This window comes from Pseudopipra pipra, chromosome 4 (assembly GCF_036250125.1).
Source record: "Pseudopipra pipra isolate bDixPip1 chromosome 4, bDixPip1.hap1, whole genome shotgun sequence".
In the NCBI taxonomy this organism is placed as follows: Eukaryota; Metazoa; Chordata; class Aves; order Passeriformes; family Pipridae; genus Pseudopipra; species Pseudopipra pipra.
In genome coordinates, this window is record NC_087552.1 from 52,572,817 (window position 1) to 52,584,616 (window position 11,800).

Sequence of the window (11,800 nt, forward strand, 5' to 3'; positions counted from 1 at the left end):
GCTGAGTTGGTGGGGGATGGAGGGTCCACTCTTCTTCATGCAGACTACAGTAGTTTAGAAAAGTACTAGAGCCAGCCATAGAATTACCTGCATGATGAATGTTTGGGACCAGATAGCAAATTCCTGGAATGTTTTCCCGGTAACTTCATGAAGACACAGGTGAAGCCAGTTCAAAAAATGGTATCTAATGTGCATCACTGAGAATTCTTAGAGAGAGACAGTGATCAGTATTACTGATGTAAAGAGAAGCATTTATTGCTGCAAGTATACCATAAGCCACGTTTTTATTTCTGCTTGAGGTCAGTATGATATGTAGTGGATTCCACATTTCACCCATGATGTGGTTCACTTCTCTGCATTCAGATTTACCAGCCAGACCAAGCCTCAAGGGGCAGGTAACCAGACCCACCAAACACAAACACCAGGTTTTCAACTCTCCTTTAATGACAAGACAATAGCCACAGAATAGAAGCACAGTACAGAATAGCAGCAGTTCTGCATACCCAATACTGAACAAGCGTCTGTGCAACTCACTGAAGTTTGTTACAGTCATGTAATCCAAACAGGGGTGGCTCTACTTATGCTCTTACACCAACTCTGATTTTCCAAATGGTTTTAATAATATGATATCTACAATTGTCTTGCCACAAAGGACTTGTTTTCTTCAGCTTGGTATCTTGTATTTACCATGGCGCTCACACTTCAAGACATGCAAGCATCAGAAAAGCTTCAGCTATCAGAATAGTACAGCTCATTTTCTTGAGATACAGGTAAGAAATACCACCTCCTGAAGTAGTATTACCACACCTTCTCTGGTGTAGTTCAAGACAGCCCTATTCTGGTCCATTGTCATGTACAAAATCTTTCTTTAGGACTCCTATAGTTCCCAGAGCCCCTGAAAGCTTGTGTTACATAATGGTAAGATACACCAAAGTATCAGTACCTTTCAAGTTTCTATCAGCATCCTCACAGGTATTAACTGCAGCAATGCTGATGGCAGTATCAGACAGATAAATCTGCCCAATCTTTTTTTCCAGCTTACATTTATTTCTTCCGCCTCAGTTCCATCACTCTTTTAAAATTGCTTCTATCATGTTCTGTCTTTTTGCTGAACACTAGAAGTACTCTGTAGTTGTAGCCTTGCCAGGAGAAATAACATGTTTTGTTGAGAGAAAAGTGTTCTGGAAAGATAGTGAGTTTGTTCATATATTCACCATCTGGTCTTCTGCATTTCTGGAACTGAGTGTAATTATATGCTGAAAAAAGGATCCTTAAAACTGGCTGCTTTAAATAGGTTCACTCTCATTTTCAGATGGCTTTTGTCTTTCTTTTTTCTACTAAGTTCTTCAAAAAGAATTCACCTAAGTAAAAGGAAAAAAAGTACCTAAATTATTTGTTGGTATTTCAATAAAATAAGGCAAAACAAGACATATTCTTACTTAACATGAGTGTTCTATTCTACAGCAGGAATGTTCTTACCAGTATTTTATAGTAATTCCATTCTATGCAACAGCACTTCCAATACATATAGCAAGAATCTAAAAAAAAACCCCAAACCATAACCCATAACCCTGCCACCCCTGAAATCCTAATTTTCCTCATGTCCAATTTCATGAAATAGCTCTGCTGCTTTGTGCTTTCCAACAGGTAAGTGAATTGGTTGAATTAAAAACTAATTTTATTTAATAAAGTATCAGCAAGTTATAGGGAAACCTGCTGTAAGTCTCCTTTGAGCTGGCATTAAACCAGACTGAGAAGCACAGTGCCCCAGATGAGTCTTCTCTGCTTTCTCCTTCGGAAGAAGCAGGATGCTGTACCTACACAACAGTTTCATTCATATCAGCTGCTACTTAATACCCAGTGCTGTGTCAGAAAAAGCACTACCATAAGGGTGTCCAATTATTTCTAAGGCACTGTAGATAAATTCTGCCTAAAGCAACAAAACTGCATCACAAATAACAAAGAGTCCCAATAAACCTGGAAGCATCCAAAAGGCAAAATGCAAAGGAAAACTTGCAAACCGGGTACCTTTTATCCTGCCTCACACATTAAGTATAGTACAAAATACGTTTGGCAAAAAAAATTAGCTTAAGCAGCACAGCAATTGCACAAATATGGAGTGTCCTTGAGCTAAGGTGAGGTTTGTTGCACATTACTTCACCCTTTTAATTTTATGTAATAAAATGTTACATGCCGAAGAATCTAATGCCTTTCAGCAATTTACCTGCTTTATAGGAGGAACGCACTAAAGGCCCACTAGCAGTGTAATGGAATCCAAGATCATTTCCTACTTTTTCCCAGTACTTAAACTTTTCAGGAGTTATGTATTCTTCAACCTGAGTGAAAAGAATTAATTTTAATCAGGTGTTAATGCAAAGGAAATGGCTATAGCTGGCATACAGTGAAATGAAACACAGTTATATCGCAAGTTCAAAATTTTTCACTCCAAAGCTTTGAGCAGTCAAGTCACCAACTGTATTTTCTCTCTGCTTTCCACCAAAATAAGGCATTTTATTTGCTTTTCATATTTAACTGAAAAGTTTAGAATTTCCTTCACTCTGTTTTTGAATGGTCCTTTGGAGCAAGCCTTTTCTTTTGTCCAAGTTAGTAAAAAATCATGATAGTCCTAGAGATCTCTTCACTAACAGTTATTTTAGTGAAACACAGGAACAAAACAGAGCGTGACACTCTGGACAGATCACAGAAGCAGAAAATGGTAATTTCCCCAGCTGAAGTGGCACCATTAAGGGAGAGCCTATGAGACAGTGAAGGGGCACTGGCTTGAGCCATTATGCTTGAGAAATACACTGAAGCCCTTGTTTACCAGAATCATGCCTCAGCTCCAGCTGCCTCCCTGGCTAACAGCAGAAACTAGCACTGGGAAGTCTGCAGAAGATGGAAGGAGTTAGATGCCTGAGGTAATTTTTAGTGAAGAGTCCTCAACAGATGAACACTATCAGGCCAAACAAGGAAGGAAATTTTTCCTGACATCTGCAGTTAGGGTAAGGATGACTGTGCAAGGTATAGACTATAATTCTGCCTGTAAATTAAAGGCACTTTTACCTTCAGGTGACGTTTTGTTGGTTGCATGTACTGTCCTAGGGTCAAGCAATCTACATCTGCTTCCCGTAACACTGTAAAAACAAAATTGTTAGTGGCAGAAGGATCACAAGGCATTGTCAGCCATTAAAAAACACCCTCTTTCCAAGTCTGAACAAGGCTCACTCCCCAGCACCCTGTGGGAGCTACATTCTGCTCAGAGCAAAGGGAACTTGCAGCCTCCATGCACAGTAGCCACACACCTCACTGAGCTCCGCGCTGCTGCAGGGCCTGAGCTAGAGAGAATACCCTGGTCACTGCAGTCGTGTCTCACTGCAGAGATGACATGTTCTTGTCTTTATCTTGCTGCTTTTCACTGTGTCTTTATGTCAGAGCCTTCATTTGATAAGAGATGGATGGGTTCACATGCACTTGGCACTTCACTGTTTCAACAGACTAGACCACGAAAAGATGTGGAGAGTTCTGAAGTGCCATAAATCAGGGGAAATGGCCAGTTTTACACACTTAGGATGTATTTTTTGATGCCTGTAGAGTCTTATAAACTTTGTCTTTACAATTGTAGGATATACCAGAATCAATAAACAGCAAATGAGTTCAGGTAGTCTATTTACAGGGGAAAAACCTGGACACTTGATAGTCAGCTGGCCTGAAGAACTGTTTACTGCAGCTAGAGGGGTGTTCTGAACAAAGGGATGGCTGAGGAATCAGAATTTGCATGAATATCTCCATGTATTTTTTGGCTATGTGGGTTGGTTGCCCTACGTTGAGTAGGAAGAAAAGACAATGTCTTGATTATAGCACTGCACTCACTGTTAACCTGGAATCTGTTTACATTGATATGGGTCTGTAAAGAAACAGGTACAATACCAGCACATTTACATGCTCTTTAACTCACAGCCAGAGGACGGAAGGGGAACAAAACTACAGTAACCAAATGAATGTGGCTGGTAACAGTTTGCTTCCATTTACATCCATGAACTTGGCTTGAAGGCAAACAGCACCAAATCTGAAATTTCATATCCCTGTGGCTCGGAAATGCATGGCAGTAAGAATGGGAAAACCAGGAAGTGTAATTTTTTGGTCCAACTGCAACAAAACTAGACTATATAGCTGCATTCTAAATGTGTTCTGTACCAGGTAGACATTATTTCAGGATATGGGAGAAATGCCATAGCATTTATGAACTCTTTCTTCCAAGTGCATTACTTTCAGTTACCACCATGAATGGTTTTCTGTCCCCTTAAAAATACATTTACATGAAACATAAGAACATGCTACAGCTCCAGGGATGGTAACATTTTTGCATCTAAATAAACTGAAATAATTTAATCAGGTCTGCTGTTTCTAAAAAGCAAAGCACAATAAGGCAATAATGTTGCAAGCTCATTATTTAAGTATTGCAAGATAAGAACGTTAATACAGTTACACAAAAATAGTTCTAATTTCCACTGAAGTCAACATGAGCTGGATTTACCCATCAAATTGACTCTAGAAGCCATATGAAAGCAAAATATTTCAGAAATTCAGTCTTCTTTAACCAAACTTTTCTTTTTCAATGGAATTTAGAAAACATTTCCTGCACCAGGCAAACTGATTTGCATGTAGAGGTAAATACGCTTACAACTGTTTTCCAACACAATAAAATTCATATCTGTGAATTCTGGCATCTATTTCAACACCAACTTACATTTCATTGTGGAATACACTTGTTCATCTGTCTCGCCCAGCCCCAGCATAATGGAGGTTTTAGAAATGATGCCAGGCTGGACCTCCTTGGCGTGCTTCAGCACACGTACGGACTGCTCAAAGTTGGCTCGGGGATCGCGGACCTTCCTTTGCACATTTCCAGCACAAGGGGGAAGAAAACATGAAAGGGTGCACAGATTTTAAAGATGCCAGGAAAGGCTCGTTCTGCTCATTTCTACAAAGCGGCAGCATAGAGGTTTTAGCTGAGCAGTTTGACACTGGTTGAAAGGCCCCGAAGCATCAGAAGCAACAGAATGTGCCCAGTTCAGGTTCCACAGCTGGGATGGAGGGATGGGATGTTCCCGGTTCAGGTCCCACACCCGCCATGGGATGCCGGGATGTGCCCAGCTCAGATTCCACAGCTGGGATGGGGGGATGGGATGTTGGGATGTGCCCAGGTCAGGTCCCACACCCGCCATGGGATGCCGGGATGTGCCCGGGTCAGGTCCCACACCCGCCATGGGATGCCGGGATGTGCCCGGGCCAGGTCCCACACCCGCCATGGGATGCCGGGATGTGCCCGGGTTGGGATGCCGGGATGTGCCCAGGTCAGGTCCCACACCCGCCATGGGATGCCGGGATGTGCCCGGCTCAGGTCCCACACCCGCCATGGGATGCCGGGATGTGCCCAGCCCAGGTCCCACACCCGCCATGGGATGCCGGGATGTGCCCAGGTCAGGTCCCACACCCGCCATGGGATGCCGGGATGTGCCCGGCTCAGGTCCCACACCCGCCATGGGATGCCGGGATGTGCCCGGGCCAGGTCCCACACCCGCCATGGGATGCCGGGATGTGCCCGGGTCAGGTCCCACACCCGCCATGGGATGCCGGGATGTGCCCGGGTCAGGTCCCACACCCGCCATGGGATGCCGGGATGTGCCCGGGTCAGGTCCCACACCCGCCATGGGATGCCGGGATGTGCCCGGGTCAGGTCCCACACCCGCCATGGGATGCCGGGATGTGCCCAGCCCAGGTCCCACACCCGCCATGGGATGCCGGGATGTGCCCGGGTCAGGTCCCACACCCGCCATGGGATGCCGGGATGTGCCCGGGTTGGGATGCCGGGATGTGCCCAGCCCAGGTCCCACACCCGCCATGGGATGCCGGGCCGTTCCCGGGGAGGTGACGCCGCCGCAGTGCCGTGGCGCGGGCGCCCCCTGCCGGCGGGCGGCGGGCACGGCGGGGCCCCGCGCGGGGCAGGCCGGGAGCGGGGCCGCTCCGCATCCCGGCCCCGCCCGCTCCCGCCGCCTCCCACAGCACGGGGGGTTTCAGGGCAGCTCAGAACGCAGTTCTTTTACAACCCCCTTGCCATACACAGTGCTAGTGCTTACCTCTGCAGTTCTGGGACCGTCTCCACGTTGTGAGCATACACGTCCAGCCCCGACAACGCTACTTTCTCCACAGCTTTAAGGTCCCCTCGGAAATCGGGAGTTAGGCATTCCACTAGGATTTTGGAATTCCTGAAAAGGACAGACAAAAAGGAACACATCGCTGGGATTTTGTGTTGCTAAAAAACTCAAGAGAGCAAAAAACCACACATAAATTAATAAATGATGCTCTGATAGCAAAGCAAAGTTAATTCAGGATACAATTCTAAAAGAACAGATTTCTGCAAATACTTATATAATAAATCAAACAGGATTGTGTTCAATTCCTGATTTTACTGATGTGAGCTGGAATACAACAAAAGATAAATAATAAATATAAGAGCATTTCCAACAGCCTCTAAAACAATTTTAATCGCATGTACTGTTCATGCAAGATTTTTCATGTGTCTTTTTTGCAGTCATGTAACTTAACATGAGTTTGAGATCATAGCTCCAAAATACAGAGGAGCTATGATCCTGCCTACCAGTATATGAAGATTCTAAGTTATTGCCCTGGAATCTAATCTTGGTGTCCAAGAACCTGATTTCAGCTCAGAAAGACTGGTGGGAAAAACTGAAGGAACCTTTGGAGTCCCAAGATACACTGAATAAACACTTAAATGGGGTTATACAAATGAATTCTGCAGGTAGACAAGTATGCTGTCAAATGGTGTACAGGGCACCAATGCAGGGTGAAGGTGACACAGCCAGGGAAAGCCGGAAGGTACATTCACAGACTTGGAAATGGCCACTGTGGAGAAATGAAAAGCAATCTGATCACTGCTGAATGAGAAACGAGACTCCTTCGGTCGTGGCGACAGTGTTACCTAAATCGGCTGTGTTTGAGCCCAAAGCTTCAGGAATGACCGTACCTCAAAAGAATGTACTCATTTCCTGGTAAACCAGTTGCCCGTTCAAAGAAGGAATCCAGTGCTTAGCTTTACATAAGCCTGGGATGAATTAGAAATGCATCCAAATTCAAAACAGTTTGGGGCCATTCTATGAGACAGATGAAAAGAAAAAGAAAGCGGCACAGATAGGCTAAAGGCAGACTTTTGTATCTGCATGGCGCCTGGAATACTCCAGCTAAAGGTAGCTTTGACCTACATGCAGTACCACATTCTAAGGTTATAAGAATAATAGCAATACATTAATGACATACCTTTCTTTCAGATGCGAGACTGTCTTTGCAAAGTGTTCCGCTCCACCGTCGGGCATATCTACAAGCATGTCAATTATTCAGTTAACCTTTCAGTTCAAGAAATGTATTTACTTATTAGCAAAGACTCAACACCCATAACAGATTCAAGTTTAAATGAGAAATAATAAACCAGTCAAACCCCAGTCTTATCTTACCGCTTATGCCAAGGGTTTACAAAGGATATCCTACCAAGCCTTGCTCTGCACAAAGTCTAACTGTGACTGTGATTCACCTTTACCTGTCTCTAGGTCCACTGTCAGCCTGAGCACAGAATGGCTTTATCTATATACAATTTTGGTCTGAGAAACAGTTGTACAAAAATTGAGATATATATATTTCTGCTCTGTAGGCCGCTTTGAAGCTACTGGACTTCCCACCATACTGAACAGTTTTTACAGGGGTTTTCCCCTCCTATATGGTGTCACCTCAAAGGAGCTACTACAACCTTAAAAAAGGCAACTTCCAGTTTTCACAGAATTACAGAATCAATTAGGTTGAAAAAAACCTCTGAGATCATTAAGTCCAACCTATGACCAATCATGATGTCAACTAGACCATGGCACTAAATGCCACATCCAGTTTTTCTTTAAACACCTCCAGGGACAGTCATTCCACCACCTCCCTGGGCAATCCATTCCAATGTTTAATCATCCTTTCTGTGAAAAAATTCCTCCTAATGTCCAACCTAAACTCCGCCCCTTTTATTACATATAATATATTCCAGGTTTAGTGTTTGGAAGAAGTTCTGTAATGGCATTGTATATGAATGCTTGTGGTTTAGGGGTTTTTTTTGCTAATGGAGTAACAGAATATGGTGTTTATGTATGCATTTCACAAAAAATATAAATATTTAGTATTCTATTAGTCTTGCGATTTAATAACAGTGTAACTTCTGTTGTGTTTTACCAGATATGGAGAAATACTAAGAATATGTAGGAACTTCCCCAAGTTTCATCACTGTGGACTCCTTTAGAACAGTCCTCCTTGACAGCTGTTTTGATAAATGTTTACAGGGGCCTGTGTTTACCCCACGTAACACATCTGAGAGCTCAGAGGGAAAGCCAGGAGAGCAACCTACGCACCATCTCTGTCCACAGACGTCAGCACAACGTAATCCAAGCCCCACTCAGCGATAGCCTTGGCTGTGTTGTAAGGCTCCTGGGGATCCAGAGGAGGTGGATTTTTTGCTGTCTTTACTGAGCAAAATCTGCAGCCTCTAGTGCATGTATCACCCATCAGCTGGAACAAGACACACATTCATTTACATGGTGCATGTCACTATTGCTCAGCTGGGAAGCAGCTGCATAAGCTACATCAGATAAATCCCAACACTAAGCAAATAAAACTGGGACAGTGCTTTACTCTAAGTTTATTGTAATAAAACCACTCCACTACAGTAGAGATCCAGCAATGCACTACAAACAGCTCAGACATTAACAGAACACTTAAGAAATGGTTAATGACTTACCATAATAGTAGCTGTGGCTGTGGCATATTCACCACCTCCCCAGCATTCTCCAATGTTGGGACAACGTGCTTCTTCACATACCTGAGGGTGAAAGGCTGTACTGAACCTGCATTTTTCATATTATTATTGAAAATAATTATTTTATTACTGATCAATTTCAATAGTAGCCTACAAACAGAACATAATTCCTTCTGTGATAAATAAGGTTAACAGTTCCATGCTCTGGACCTTCTGGAGTTGCTTCTTCACAACTGCAACTCCATTAGCAAAAAGAAGCTCCTCAACCATGTAACTACCTTATTAATTAGCACAGACTGTCATTAACATTTTCAATTTAAAAAGTGTTAAAATGTCTATGACAAAGTCTATGACTCATTAAAGGATGATCTTAGCCTGAAAAAAAAAAAAAGAGAAAAAAGCTCTCCATGCATTCACACCACTTTTTACCATCTGGAAGGTACAATTAACAAAATATACACATTTGTACAGTTCTTTTCATGGAAAACATGTATGTAACTCTGAAACTGTGTGCGTTCCCATTAAAAACAGTTGCATATAGCATCTTCTGATCTCTGGTAATGCAAATAGTAAGCCCTAGTACTTAAAATCATAGCAGGCAAAACATTCAATACTCTGTTGGATTTATCTTCATTCTTTAGGGGTAAAATTCATCTCTGATAAAAAGGATCAGCATTTGGCTTGGTTTCACCCCTGAAGATCATGCAAGACATGATTTCTACCTGTTCTGCACAGAAAAAAAAAAAATTTAAAAAATGCCTTATTTCTACAGGAAAACTTGGTTGGTGCCAGATTTACCGTATGAAGATTTAAACTTCTCAAGGTATTCTTTAGTTTATTGTAGTTCTTTCCCATGGGAATCTTTGTTTTCAGCCATGGAGGAAGCCGCAGCCTGAGTAACACCAAGAAAACATAAAGATTAATAAACTACCTACATAGCAAATGTCATTAATTTTATAGATTCATTTTAATTTGTTATGGATCCCAACAAGGAAAGGTTCCTTGAAAGCTGATGCAACCCAGAAACTAATGTTAACATCATTGATGGTCAGACCAGACTTCTCTCTTCCCTGTTTATCATCATGCCAACACTCAGGTGTAGGAGTTTGCTGTCACTGAAAGGTTTAAAACTGTTCACTGTTCCAGTGGCATTTAACAGTGCCACACTGGAGACTGCAATAATGAACGGCAGCAGCTGTTATAGAGCTATTGCTTCTGATCAAATTTATAACTGGTTAAGCATTTTATAATTTAGTCTTAATTTTTTGTTTTACTCTATCGATAATATTTTTTCAACAGTAAAGTTGGGTACATTCACCTACTGATATTTGTAATTCAATACAGGCCATGGCACAGGCACTCACGTGAGAAAACACCATGTCTCCCTGTTTTGTTATGCGTGTTTTTGTTTCTTACTGAAAAATCATTAAATTTGCAAGCCAGTAGGGCAGAATTTAATAAAAATTTTAATAAAAATACAGAGTATACATTTTGTAGTTATTACTAAATGTGCAAGATAGTGCCCAGAAGCAACTACAGTTGTTTAAAATCACAATTACCTTTCTCCTTTCTCACGCTTCAAATTGCCTTTATAGTCAGCCCATGTGCTCTTGTCTGACAGATCTCCAGAGACAAAGTCCTGCAAGTCTGGCCCATTTTGCAGAAACTCTTTTTTGTCCCCTGGCAAAGAACTCGATGTTCCGTACTGGTTACACACATGGCTCCCAGATATCTAAAAGCAGCAAAACTGTAATTTATTTAATAGCAAATGTACTAGCAGCATATACTAAACAACAACTTGCCCTTTTGCTGGTTAATGTACACTTTGCATAAGCATTTTTCTAATGGCCTTTAAGTTAACTTCTTTTTATTTTAAGCCGCATGAAACAGACTTATCTACCATAATACCCTGCTAAGTTACACAGTATAACATAAATTCCCCTCGTACTCAGCGCTGGTGAGGCTGCACCTCAAATCCTGCATCGAGCTCTGGGCCCCTCACTGCAAGAAAGAAGGTGCTGGAGTGTGTCCCGAGAAGGACAACAGAGCTGGTGAAGGGTCTGGAGCTGAAGTCCCATGAGGAGAGGATGAGGGAGCTCGGGCTGTTTAGCCTGGAAAAAAGGAGGCTCAAGGGAGACCTGATCGCTCTCTACAACTGCCTGAAAGAGGCTGTAGCCAGGTGGGGGTCCTTCTCTTCTGCCAAGTAACAAGTGACAGGACGAGAGAAATGCCCTCAAGCTGTGCCAGGGGAGCTTTAGGTTGGACATCAAGAAGAATTTCTTCTCAGAAAGGGTGATTAGACATTGGAATGGGCTGCCTAGGGAGGTGGTGGATTCAACCGTCCCTCGAGGTGTTTAAGCCAAGACTGGACATGGCCTGACGTGATGATGTTCGGTCATAGGTTGGACTCGACGATCTCAGAGATCTTTTCCAACCTCATTGATTCTGTGATTCCGTGAAACACCGCTGTGCGGGTTCCTCTGACACTTCGGGACTGCAGGACGCGGCGATGGCTTCCAGTGCTTCTGGGCGCTGTCCCGCGGGAGCGGGGCCGGGGCTCGGTGTCCTGGGAGTGCGTGTGCCCGTGTGGAGCTGGGATGGCCCTTCCCGGGCTCTGCCCGCGGCCGCCCCGCGCCGCCGCCACCACGGACCCTCTCGGCACCGGCACCGGGACGCGCCCCGTCCCCTCCCCGTGCGATCTCCTCTCGCCGGGACGCGCCACGCTACATCGCCCCCTGCCCGCCCGGCCCCCGGGTCACGCGGCGGGACTCACCCGGGCCCGGGCCCGCGGCAGCAGCAGCCCCCGGGCGGCGGCGGTGGCCCCGCAGCGGCCCCGCGGTAGCAGCAGCGACATGGCGGCACCGGCGCGAGCGATGCGCTCGACGCTCGACCGCCTCGGCTGCTCCTGCCTCTCGGACGGCTCGGCCTCGGCGCGATGAC

At 44.2% G+C, this 11,800-nt stretch overlaps 1 protein-coding gene across 2 annotated transcripts; it reads right to left on the reverse strand.

Annotated features, from left to right (window-relative positions):
- Nucleotides 1-421: 421 nt before the first annotated feature.
- On the reverse strand, nucleotides 422-11,788 carry LIAS (lipoic acid synthetase). 2 transcript variants are annotated; one of them, XM_064653008.1, is made up of 11 exons: nucleotides 11,634-11,787; nucleotides 10,420-10,592; nucleotides 9,659-9,752; nucleotides 8,843-8,923; nucleotides 8,457-8,613; nucleotides 7,336-7,393; nucleotides 6,138-6,266; nucleotides 4,748-4,893; nucleotides 3,064-3,134; nucleotides 2,225-2,336; nucleotides 422-1,361 (listed from the first exon to the last, which is right to left on the reverse strand). In XM_064653008.1, exons 1-11 carry the CDS (start codon nucleotides 11,712-11,714, stop codon nucleotides 1,309-1,311), a joined length of 1,155 nt encoding a protein of 384 aa, XP_064509078.1. In that variant the 5' UTR covers nucleotides 11,715-11,787; the 3' UTR covers nucleotides 422-1,308. The 2 variants fall into 2 exon arrangements, with proteins under 2 accessions (XP_064509078.1, XP_064509079.1); XM_064653009.1 differs by lacking the exons at nucleotides 422-1,361; nucleotides 3,064-3,134 and having other exon boundaries at nucleotides 2,224-2,336; nucleotides 11,634-11,788.
- Nucleotides 11,789-11,800: the final 12 nt, after the last annotated feature.